Genomic DNA, 12681 nt, shown 5'->3' on the forward strand with positions numbered 1-12681 from the left:
ACAGCAAAAAAAAGCCAGCACTTGTTTGAAAGGAAGTTTCAGAAATTTTAAGAGATAAAATGGATGCTTTAAACATCTGCAAGATTGTAAAGCATCCATTTTACTGCACAGTATAATCTCCTTATTTTAAAAAGTGGTCTTATTCCACTTGCTGTCAATTCCAATCCCCAGTTGATTCTCTGCATGGTTTTAATGGCCCTTGATTGAAAAAAGAAGTTTTCCAATTGAACAAATCCTCTCATAAAGCAGATTCATAAAGCTGATGTCCATTCATTCATTCATTCTTAGTCAGTTTTGCATTTTCAACAATAAGGGTGATGATGACATCTTATATACAAAAAGAGAACCTTGTAATCTTCTATGCTTGCTTCAACATACGAAATCATATACGCAAAATGACTTACCCTGCTTGCCACTAGTAAATATACAAGGCCTTCAGCTGACCGAAGTAGAACGACAGCATCTTGATGGGACAGACCAACCAAAGACTGGCCATTGATCTTTAGAAGCTCATCACCCACCTTCAGCCTGCCATCTCTAAGAAAATCAAAGAACAAAGCAGGGTTTATGCCATCCCCCAAACCTGCCTCATGTGCTCAGATTCTTCAGCCTTAAAAGTGGATGTGACAAGCTGGAAAACTCACAAGACAAAGCAGGGTGGTTGTAGCTAAAATGTTTCTTAGTACATGTTTACCTCTATCCCAAGATTAAGAAATGGACAAATAAGTGGCCATGCTTGACCTGGAAAACATGACTCCATCCTATCCTCTTCAGAGGGAAATTTCAAGGTGAACATCCGAGGCTGTGTCTGCATTTTGTTAATAATGAATACTGTATTCAGCTCCATGTTTACTTAACACTGTCCCTGGAGAGTCGCAGAGTGCTTTATAAACTTGAACAGCATCACTAGTAAGTAGGTCAGCTCTACCACTGAATTTTTGCTCATGTGTTCTGGAGTAATTAACTCTGCCTGGACTCATTCTGGTCCTAGCACTCTTTCCTACCCTTCCCAGCATTATGTATTGAGATGCTATTCTTAATGGTCACATCCCTTTAAATTTTTTTTTTTTTTGAGTCAGTGGAAACGTCCATGCTAAGGCTCCTAGGCTGGGAATTTGATCTAATTTCTCATTTGGGAAAGGAAATCCCACAATTCACTACCAGAAACTAAAGTCAGAAACAAAAGCAACCAAACAAATACAAACTTCTTCCCAAGAGAATTCTCAAATACAAAAATTCTCACGTATCACTTTTAAGAATTTGCCTTTAAGGTTTAGTACTGAAAGTCAGATTGCACCCCACCAAACTTGGACTGTAGCTTCAATACTTTGATCGGCTGCACCTAGGTTGGCCAATGCCAAGACATTTTTCCTGGACCTGGGCATTCTGCAACTCCCAAAAGCTACAACATTGTAAAATTTCAGCACTTTTCTTTCTTTCTTGCATGGTTTTGGGCTTGGATGCAGAGCCATATTAATCACCTTGAAAACTAAGTTAGGTCATATTAAGTTAGCCTGGAAAACTCTTCATAACCCCTCTATAACTATGCACTTTATATTAGACCTACTGGTGCTCATACAGATAACACATACAACACTCAGGGGTGATCTATATTCCTTTTCCAGTACTAATGAAAGTTTTATCACAGGCCAGGCAGATTACATGCAATAAATCATGCTAAAAAAGATTGGCTTTCTTTCTTTTGTTTTAATCTTACAAATTCTTCCATCCTGCAGGAAGAAGCAGAAGGCTGATTTCTAATGCTGGGAATGGGATTCTATTGCCCCAAGACAAATTGAGTTGAAGAAGGAAACACTTAGTAATTGTAATTGTAGTAGCAGTAGTAGTTTGGCTGTAGAATTTGCAGATGGCCCTGGACTAGGTGCCTCCTGCTGCCTTTCCCACCCTGGCTTGGAACTGTGGGAATTACAGTCAAATGTAATGGGAGGATAAGAAATTGGTGAAGGCAGGCTGACTTAGTTGCTGAAAAACACCAGTGAGATATCCAAGTCCTGCAATCACAACAGAGATTTTTTTTATTAAATAAGTTGCCTCTGTCCTTAATTCAGTTGATAGATGTTCAAAATAGCTTTTTTTTTTCATTCCTCTGATCAAAATAATTCTGCTGAGAAATAAAAAGATCCAATTACCCTGCAGATACCTTGGTTGCATCCATGTTCAAGAGTACTTAGATTGAAAAAACAAATATGTACAATTATCTGTGGCAGGTTAAAAATTGAATACAGTAGTCCTCAACTTACAACCATTTGTTTAGTGACCATTTGAAGTTATAATGGCACTAGAAAAAAAATGACGCCCATTTTTCACACCTACGAGCATTGCCGCATCCCCATGATCACATGATCAAAATTTGGACACTTGGCAACTGGCGTGTACTTAGGACAGTTGCAGGATCTCGGGGCCATGTAAATTTTCTGACAAGCAAATTCAACGAGAAGCCAGATTCACTTAACAACTGTACCGATCCACTTAACAACTGTAGTAAGAAATATCATAAAATGGGGCAAAATTTACTTTAAAATGTCTTACTTAGCGTTGGAAAGTTTGGGCTCAACTGGGATTGTAAGTCGAGGATTACTTGTACAGTATGTTCCAGTTAGCATTGTTCTTTTAATATATTTGAAGTCTTAAACTTTCCAGAAGCAGCCTGTTCATTTTCTCTACCTTCAAATTTATTGCTAGTAAAACAATCTACACAGGATGCAAGAACCCAAGGGGGCAAAGAAGCATTATTTACCTCAAATCTGCCACAAGCAGCAGGACACCCCATCAAAAGGAGTTATCCTTCCGCAAGTTTTGTTTTCAGAACAAAGCAAGTTCATAATTTAACTTCCTTGTTTTTCAAGTCTGATATTCAGTATTCTTGCTAAACCTCTAGATACAGAGATCTGTTTCTCTGAGGATTATAACAACAAGAACAAGCATGCTTATGTCTACCAGTAAGCTACTCAGGGTTACTGGGACACCTTAGAAAAAATATTTCTGAGAGGAAAAGTTTGGGAAATATTTTTAGCAAGGAGTTCTTGTGGGAATGCAAAAACAAAAACAAATGCAACACAATAAATCCAGAAGGTTGTGCAAATGGGTCCCTTCACCACAATCAAATCAGGTACATAGTAAGCAGGATTGCCAAGCTTTTCTGGCAACAAGGGGGAGGGGTCTTTCTCGTCAGTAAAATATAATGGTAATAATAGATCACCCCTTCCTTCCTTCCTTCCTTCCTTCCTTCCTTCCTTCCTTCCTTCCTTCCTTCCTTCCTTCCATCCATGCAGTTTTTCTCAGCAAGATTTTGGAAGTGGCTGGCCATTGCCTCCTTCCTAGGATTGAGAGAAAAAGGTCTTCTAACTGGTTTTGATACCCAAGGCCAGACTAGAACTCAAAGTCTCCCAGTTTATTTATTGATCACCGTTGTTATATGTTGGATTTTAATACTGAAAGTTACTTTGAAAACCAATCACAACCAACAAGCAGGTATAAATCAAATAATGTACACATGTTATCTAGTTTTGTTGTCCTTGAGCTTTTGATCCTGAGGTGTATCTAATTAAAAGTTTGGACAGACAGATTTTCATTAAAAGGCCACACAACAAATGCTACCTGTGAGCTGATCCACCTTCTTCCACCCGGGCAATTATGATGGCATGTGGGGAGCGCTTGGATCCACGGCCTCCAGTGATCTGGATTCCCAACCCGTCGGTTCCCTTCATCATGGTCATCTTCCATATCCGACAGCCTTCTCTCTGGGAGGAGAAATTGAAGAGAGTCCCTGCTGTGTTACTGGGAATGGGTTGGTGAGAAATCTTTCTAACTGCTTCTATCTATGGAGATTCTCAATCATACAGTTCTCAGAACCAAAGAAGCTTCTTGGATGAGAAGCAAAATGTCTTCAAGGAAAAAATAAAGAAAATCCAGTTGCCTATTGAAAAAGCACCTTTGGGTCTAAAGGCATCTATGTTCTCCTAGTTGAGAGCTAGCTTTTGCAACAAGGAAAGTCATGAAGATGCAGAAAGTTTATTTCCCTTGTCAGCCAAGGAAAGCCATGTGTTGGCACAATGAAGAAGCACCATTAAAGCCAATAAATCTGATGACATCTGCTCAATGTCTGCCACCTAAAAAAATTACGAAACAACAACAGCTTGTTTTCTCTGAGGGCCTTAGCTAATGTTTTAGGTCAAAAGTTGTGCATCTTTGGTTTATAGCCACCCAGAGAATTCCAGAGAAAGTATTACAGTATTTGGTGGGGGAGCTTTCCATTTCACAAAGTTAGTATTCTGTCTGTCTGCTATTTTCATTCAAAAGTGATTGATACTAGCTGGGCCTGGAGCCATAGGAGACCTACCACAGTCAGGCATAATACAGCTCAGCTCCTTCTTTGAACTGTAGGTTTTTCTATTTTAAACAGCACTCTTTACTCACAAATATGCACGTAGTCCTTGACTTGCAACCACAACTGGGACTGGCACTTTCATCAGTAAGTGATGGAGTCATTAAGTGAGTTGCACCCAATTTTATGAGCTTTTTGCTGTGGTCATTAAGTGAACCACATCATCATTAAGGAAATCTAATTTTCCCCATTGACTTTCCTTCTCAAAAGCCTTCTAGGAACGTCACAAATGGCAATCACATGACTCCTGGACACTGCGACTATGGTAAATACTTGGCAGTTACGAAACTGCCAAATTTTGAATATGTGGCCACAGGAATACTGCAATTGAAATAGGACAACTCGCCCTGGCTGACTCGCCCCAGCCAACAGAGGGACCTTGGAATCCTAGTGGATGATCACTTGACTCTGCAGCAGTGTGCAGCAGCAACCAAAAAAGCTAATACAATCCTGGGTTGTATAAACAGAGGCATTGAATCAAGATCATGCAAGGTATTAGTACTGCTTTATAAAACCCTAGTAAGACCACACCTGGAATACTGCAGCCAATTTTGGTCACCATATCACAAAAAAGAAGTTGAGAGTTTGGAAAAAATTCAGAGAAGAGCAACTAAGATGATCAAAGGCCTGGAGACTAAAACATACAAAGAACGGCTGCAGGACTTGGGTTTGGCTAGTCTAAAGAAAAGAAGAAATAGGGGTGACATGATAGCAGTATTCCAGTATTTGAGGGGCTGCCACAAAGAAGAGGGGGTCAAACTATTCTCCAAAGCACCAGAGGGCAGGACAAGAAACAATGGTTGGAAGTTGATCAAAGAGAGAAGCAACCTGGAATTAAGGAGAAGCTTCCTAACAGTGAGGACAATTAACCATTGGAACAGCTTGCCTCCAGAAATTGTGGGCGCTCCATCGCTGGAGGTTTTTAAGAAGAGGCTAGAAAGTCACTTGTCTGAGATGGTATAGGTTCTCCTGCTTGAGCAGGGGGCTGGACTAGAAGACCTCCAAGGTCCCTTCCAGCTCTATTCTATTCTAAATAACTTGCAGCAGGACAACTTGCCATGCCAACTTGCTACGGGACAACTCACTGCAGAACAATTCAACACAGAATAACTCAAGAGAGGGGCAAGTAGAATTGCAGCTCACCCTGACAGAACAATTAATCAATGGAATAACTTGCTTCCAGAAGCGGTGAATGCTCCAACACTGGAAGTTTTTAAGAAGAGATTGGACAATCATCTGTCTGAAATGGTATAAGGTTTCCTGCCTGAGCAAAGGGTTGGACTAGAAGACCACCAAGGTCCTTTCCCACTCTGCCATTTTGTTATTCTAAGCCTCGAGGACTTCTAGTTTGAGAAGGTTGAAACCTAAAGCAAGACAAGGCCCACTGCAATTCATTTGTCTGTCTCTCTTGAATTATTGTCCCACAGCAAGTTAGCTGGGGCAAGTTGGCCAGGGTGAGTTGTCCTAGACCCCACTGCAATGGTTGTAAGTGTGAGGATCACTTGTAAGTCACTTTTTTTCAGGGTCGTCATAACTTTAAATAGTTACTAAACAAACTACTGTCTGTCAAGGACTACCTGTATAACAATGGCCTGAAAGACAGATTTTTCCCTAAGGAAGAAAACAATCCACAAAGATGCAATCAGTCATGATGCATACACAAAAAAACCCCTCTCTCCACCACACACTCCTAAGAGATTTACTACAAAATATGTGTGCAAACTTTCCAAACCGAATACAGCAGGAAGCCTGTATTACATCCTGAATGTTCTGAAGTGATCCACTTTAGCCCTTAGAAATCCACACAAATTCCTGGCTCTAAGCCCGGCACGCTCTGGTGAAAAGAAACACACCTTGATTCCTTTATACCATTTTTCTTGGCATTTCCTTTATGTTGAAAAAGAGACTACAGTATGCTCGGAATGCTCGAAAGAGGGTGGGTTATTATTGGTGGGAAGAGTACAAGAGAGGTTGTTTTTTCTGCATCTGGCAGAGGTTTTTTCCTCAGTAACAGCACAACAGTTGCTTCATAACTTCCTTGTTAGCAATATTTTGCAGGCAACGGGCCCCAAGGACCTAGCCTAATATTGTTTTAGGAGGAAGAAAGATAAGTTTGCGGTAATTGAACAGATCAGCTTGCAGATAATAAATATGTCATTCCAGGGCTAGAAAGCATTGTCTCCCCCTTTTAAAGGTTTTCCACTATTCAGGGCAAATTAATCAGAATGCTGATGCTTATTATATTGCATTCCAGGTCCATTTATCCGCTCCCACTGATATTCATACACTCTACTGAACCAAACCGAAATAACAGAATTACAGTACTATTAATGATAAGTGTCGTTAATCACACACCACACTGTTTCTATATTACATCTGCTTCATAGAACACATTATTATGTAAATCAAGAAATTGGCACAGATGGAAGAGAATATTTGGAGCTCAGAGTTTTATTGTATAGCCCTTCGTGCTCTCTGAGCTTGTCTGTTTCCTTGCAGACATTTCATTACCAAACTACATCACATCCTCAGTGTACTAGAAGAGAGTAGGATGTCAATGCTGCAAACATTGACATGTTTTTACACTGACAATATAAGAGGCAGCCTTTTGCTTTAACTGTTTGGCTTTGAATCACTAAAGTGCGGAAGGAATTCAACCCAGATGTTTTGAGAAGATAAGAGCGTGCTTCAGAAGGGAAGTGAAACTTTGTGTGTTAAATTAATTGGTGAATGTGATTCATGATGTGTAATTAAGGGAGGGAGATTCTGTATGATATGATGGGTTAATGGGAGGAGAATTCAGATTCTGGCATCCATCCATGAGTGCCGATGCTCTGTTCTCATTATTATAGACTTTTTTGGAATAAACAATCACGCAGTGTTTTTTGATGTCTCATTAATCGGAACCATGGCATCGGGTTTGTTAGGCTGTCGTTAGCTAGTTTGGCTTTGGTAATGAAATAAAGCTATTTCTTCCAATGCCATTCCACTTCTTCACTTGGTGGAAATGAAGACAGAGAAAGAGAGAGTATGAAGAAGTTACTCTTTTGATCCTTTCCAGTTCAATAGCAAGCTTGAAAGAAATTATACAAAGGAAAGCTCAGAAGTCTTTTCATCCCTTGGCAGTATAATTCTTGCCAAACTGAACAGAACAGGATCAAATGTGACATAGTAAGAGAAATTGGCAAAAGTTGTGGAGTCGGAGGGAGGCTGGGAAGAAAATCCAGATTTCTTGATGCCCTGTGGCAGAGCTAGGATAAGAGTGGTAACTGCATCCTATTGCTCCTTGATCACTCATTGGTTTTCAATACCATGGTCCTGAACCAATGTATCCTTTGGTGGGAGGTGGGTGGGTGGTGGGAGGTGGGTGGGTGGCACTGTTTTATAGGTTCTCTCCTTTCTCTGAGGCTGGTTTCAATTGAAGTTCACAGATAGGGGGAGATTTCACCCATAGCCCCTTATGTGTGGAGTGCTACATAATTTGACACTCTCTCCCTGTCTACGCTCAACTTTTGACCATTCATTTAAAAACCATTCAAAAATTCATAGTGCCTTTGAACAAATATGCAAATTTATCACTTTCCCACTTTCAGAAGTATGGAAAATTGCTAATAGCACAGAAAAAGCCAGGATATGAAGCCATAGACTAAGCTTCATATAATAGCCTGGTTTATTCTGCATGATTGCTGCAACTCAACAGAGGCAGTACTGAACTATCTGAATCAATACCCCAACTCTAGGGCAAATGCTTAACTTGGGATGGATCCCCCCACTTGCCTCTGAACTTTCCTTCTGTTTGCATCACTTAAAGAGATCTAGAGGAAATTTACATTTAAAAGAGGCATAAATGTCTCTATGCATATGCTACAAAGACAATTAGGCTGGAACTGGAATGTAATTTTCTGTCTCATTATGTGTGAAAAATGGGTTATCTATTTTATACTACAGGCCCCAAATGAGAATAGTATTTTTTAAAAAATAAAAAAATAAAATCATGTTGCTTCTGGGAGTTATCTGCCTGCGTCAGGAAAGTGTTGGCTATGAAAAAGATGCATTTATATTGGGAGCTATCTATATCCTGAACTGCAAGTCTATGACGCAGCTTTTGAGAGACAGATCAGGATTGTGGCAAAAAACTTGGGTTGTAACCTGGATCGGACAGGATGCTTAAATTCTTTGCTTTCATGCATATCCCAGCTTCATCATTAATGAATCAAAGAGGAAGGTTGTTTCCTTACTTCCACAAGCAAAAACAGAGCTTATGTTGTTATTTGCAATTCAATAAGGTCTAAAAAAAAACCTGTACAGAAGCAATGGGATTTAATTTGAGGAAATCCTTGGCAACATAAAATTGACAGTGTGTAAAGTTTATTCATTTGGGCAGCCTTCATTAAGCTTTTTTTGCCCCAATTTTGTGGATATTGTGTATTTTGTAAGACAAGTCTGAACAGTCTTTAAATTGTAAAGATGGCATATTTAAAATAAATAAATAAGTTTTTGATGAAAGTGCAGAGATGCCCAATGTAGCATCTGGAATTTACATAAATTGTGCCTTATCTATGGAGCTTTGAATAGGAGCTCTGCATTCACTGTAATGAATTTTAACTGTGGTTTATGACTTGCTGCAACAACTCTCATCAAGACTGATCACATTTTAGGGTGCAGCTATAACAATAAACTATGGTTAACCGAAACAGAAATGAAAGCTTCTAATGTCAGAAGTTAGAGGAATTGTTTGGGGAAGATTAAACTCATCCCCGTCCTGATCACGCATGTTTTGTTTTGGAAGGAAGAATGCAGCAAAACCCACTCTTGAAGCTGGCTGAACCAGGATGCCTTCCTGCCCTTTCACACTGGACAACTGCTGACTATCTGGTAAGGAAGACCTCAATAAATACATCAGAAAACCTTCTTGCCACATATGAGTCTCCTTGTCCAGTTCAAACTTTGCAAGAAGACCTGATGAAGTTCTCACTCAGGACAAAATAGCTGGTGTTTTCAGAAAACTATTGTCTCTGGAAAGACAGTGCATTTCACAAGGCACTGAAGATCACATTAGTCATTATTACCTTTAAGTTGTGATGATTACAACCAACCACTTTTGTAATCTGTTTTTGTACCCTACTTAGAATAGGTATGATTACAGCAGTTTAAAATATTATAAATATTTTATAATATTTTATGCAATTATATAAATCAATAAAATGGGAAGAGATGGCTGAAGAAGCTAGTAGTGCTGCCTCTGGAGCTAGTAACTCTTTACACAGAGACCGGATTGGCATACGGTGTAAATATCATGTGTTTCTTGTCATTTGGTTTTGTGTTAATCCAGCACTTGTGGTTACTAAACTGTGGTTTATGTAATAATGTGTTGCATGAAGCCAATTATAACTTGTTAAGAACATCTTGGCTTAGTGAGAAATGTAATCCCAATCAATGATGGATTCATTGCAATCGTTATAAACTACACTGTTTCATTTGGACTTTGTACATTGTGTAAACCCAATCAAAAGGAGCTTATAAATGATGTTTTTATGGCTTGGTGTATATTTAGCCAAGTGTAGTTTATTCAGGAAAGCACAATTAAATAAACCATGGCTTAGAATACTATATGAATCCAGTCAGACTGCAAGAATATTCAGCCCAATTTATCTGCCGACAAGCTTGTTGCCAGGATCCCTCTAAGGCAGACAGTTTACAAACATGCAACAGAGATGAGACTTTCCCTCTGCTGAAGCAGATACAGCCTCGTAAATGACATGGAAAGGAGCCAGATTTGATTCTATTCACAGACAAAAAGCAAAATACAAGTAATCTTTGGCTTGCAATGACAATTGGCACCAGTATTGCCATCACAACATCATGTAACAACGTCGCTTACCAACGGCAATTCTATAAATCCCAGTTCTTATCACTACAGTAAGGACTGCACAGGTTGTTAAGCAAGGGCCTCATATAACCACTACTTCCAACATCCCCTGCTGGTTTCCCCAATGACTTTGCTTATGGGAAGCTGACAGAAATCACAGTTAGGGACTGTGGGGACACTGCAATGGCTGAAATTATGAGGGCCCATCATATATACCATTTTTTTCAGCACTGAGGTAACCAAGGACTTTGTGGAATGAATGTATTTCTCTGTTATACTGTAAAACAACTTAAAGAGATTGCTTTATTTATTATTTATTTATATATATATAATTTAATTTAATTTTAATTTTTAATCCCATTTATATCCCGCCCTTCTCCGAAGACTCAGGGCGGCTTACAATTTAAGCACAAAACAATGTGCTTAGCAATAGCCTTCATTCTATGTATATGCCTGCTTATTAGGGCTTTTGGGGGGGCCCCAAGCGGCATTATTACAAAGTCAGCTTAATTGCCCCCAACAATCTGGGTCCTCATTTTACCTACCTCGGAAGGATGGAAGGCTGAGTCAACCTTGAGCCTGGTGGGACTCGAACCTGCACTAATTGCAGGCAGCTGGTGTTACTTAAGGAGGCATTAGCCCACTGCGCCACCAAGGCTCCTATATATATACATTCCACCTTTATTTTATAAATAATTCAATGTGGCAAACATATCAAACACACCTTCCACCTATTTTCTATTTGAATACAAGATATAAAATAGTGTGAGTTAAAATAATGCAATATTTGATTTATTGTGAACTGTAAATTGATACCGGGTCAAATTTAATTGATCCAAAATACAGTCAATGAATGTACATAGTTGCATTTTGGGTTTCAGAGGCTGCTAATCTTCCTCTGTGCAAAATGGACAAATATCAGAGGAAAGCAATAGAAATTTTAAAAAGTTCATTATTACATTAGAGCAAAAATTTGATATAACAGAACAATATGAATGTGGTCATAGCAACTAAATTAGGATAAGATGTTGGAATAGTCTGAATCTATGTAGGAGTTTTCATTTTTATTTTGCTTTACTCTATGACTTCCTTAACCATAGATTTAAAGTATAAGTACATTCTTTTTGTCCTTAACTGTAATATTTCATTAATATAGAGATTAAAAATATGTTTAATTTTTTTTATTGCCTATCTCTATGAGCTGGAACCAATTACCTTATTTTCCATAGAAATGTCACTTCAGGTATCGTGAATTCAAATAATGTGGCCATTTGATGGGATTCATTAACCACACTAACTGAGACCTATCTGTAGACCAAAATAGAGCTGAATGTGATTGTAATTTTCACACAAAACTGCGAAGGGAGAATGTGAACCACCTTATGGTTGCATATAAAGTAAGAGCTTAGCTAATTTGTAATATGGGGCATCAAAAAATGATTAGATGATAAATAACTCTGTAGTTTCAAATCTTCAGATTTTCCAAAGGCATCCACAATTATTCTGTGAACGAAAGTATGAATTCAGCCTTTAACTGAATCAAACAATCCATTATTCGTTCCAGAATACAGGAATAAGTGAATAAACCCACTGTGGCTGCAACACAATTTGGGATGATCATTAAAAGGTTCTCAAGTTTGCACACATGGTCAGATTCATGATTGGTGTTATTGCTTTCCTTCTCTTCTGAAAAAGATATTAAAAGATTTTTAATGTGATGGTATATTTTTCAATATGTTTTTTACAGAAACCACTCTGAACTCTGAAAAAAAGGAAGAGACATAAGAATAAAGTTTATTTTTTGTACAATTATTACAATTCCTGCCAAAAAATATAATTACTTCCAAATGACTATAGCAAGTATTATAGAAGGGTCTGATTAAATTATTAACTTCAGGGTAATTTCATATCAATAAACAGATGACTCTGCAGGGGGGGAGAGGTCAAAAAAGTTAGGATGAAAAGGTGGAGCTTTGTTCATACAGTTATGGCCATAATCCTGATTTTCTTACCCTTCCGACACACACAGAAAGCTCCTCAATAAATATTAGTAGATAATTTACATGCTCCATTCTTAGTGCATTAGTGTTTTAAGCATGCAGTTAGTCTTTGACTTACAACAGTTCGTTTAATGGCTGTTCAAAGTTACAACAGCACTGAAAAAAGTGACTTACGACTGTTTTTCATACTTTTGACCATTGCAGCATCCCTACGGTCACATGATTAAAATTCGGATGCTTGGCAACTGGTTCATGTTTGTGACAGTTGCATTGTCCCGGAGTCATGTGATCAGCTTTTGCAAACTTCTGACAAGCAAAGTCAATGGGAAAGCCAGATTCACTTAACAAGTGTGTTACTAGCTTAACAACTGCAGTGATTTATTTAACAACTGTGGTAAGAAAGGTTG

General features: G+C 38.6%; 1 protein-coding gene across 1 annotated transcript in view; it reads right to left on the minus strand.

Moving 5' to 3' along the window:
* Window positions 1–12681, minus strand: part of PDZD2 (PDZ domain containing 2) — a gene marked incomplete at its 5' end in the record, with an annotated part of 204392 nt that overhangs the window by 81236 nt on the left and 110475 nt on the right. The window contains 2 exons of the mRNA XM_081320244.1: window positions 405–537; window positions 3619–3761. Coding sequence (XP_081176370.1) covers window positions 405–537; window positions 3619–3761 — 276 coding nt within the window. The remainder of the gene's footprint in view (window positions 1–404; window positions 538–3618; window positions 3762–12681) is intronic.

The sequence above is a fragment of the Vipera berus genome (genome assembly GCF_964194415.1).
Source record: "Vipera berus genome assembly, chromosome: 2".
Lineage (NCBI taxonomy): Eukaryota > Metazoa > Chordata > Lepidosauria > Squamata > Viperidae > Vipera > Vipera berus.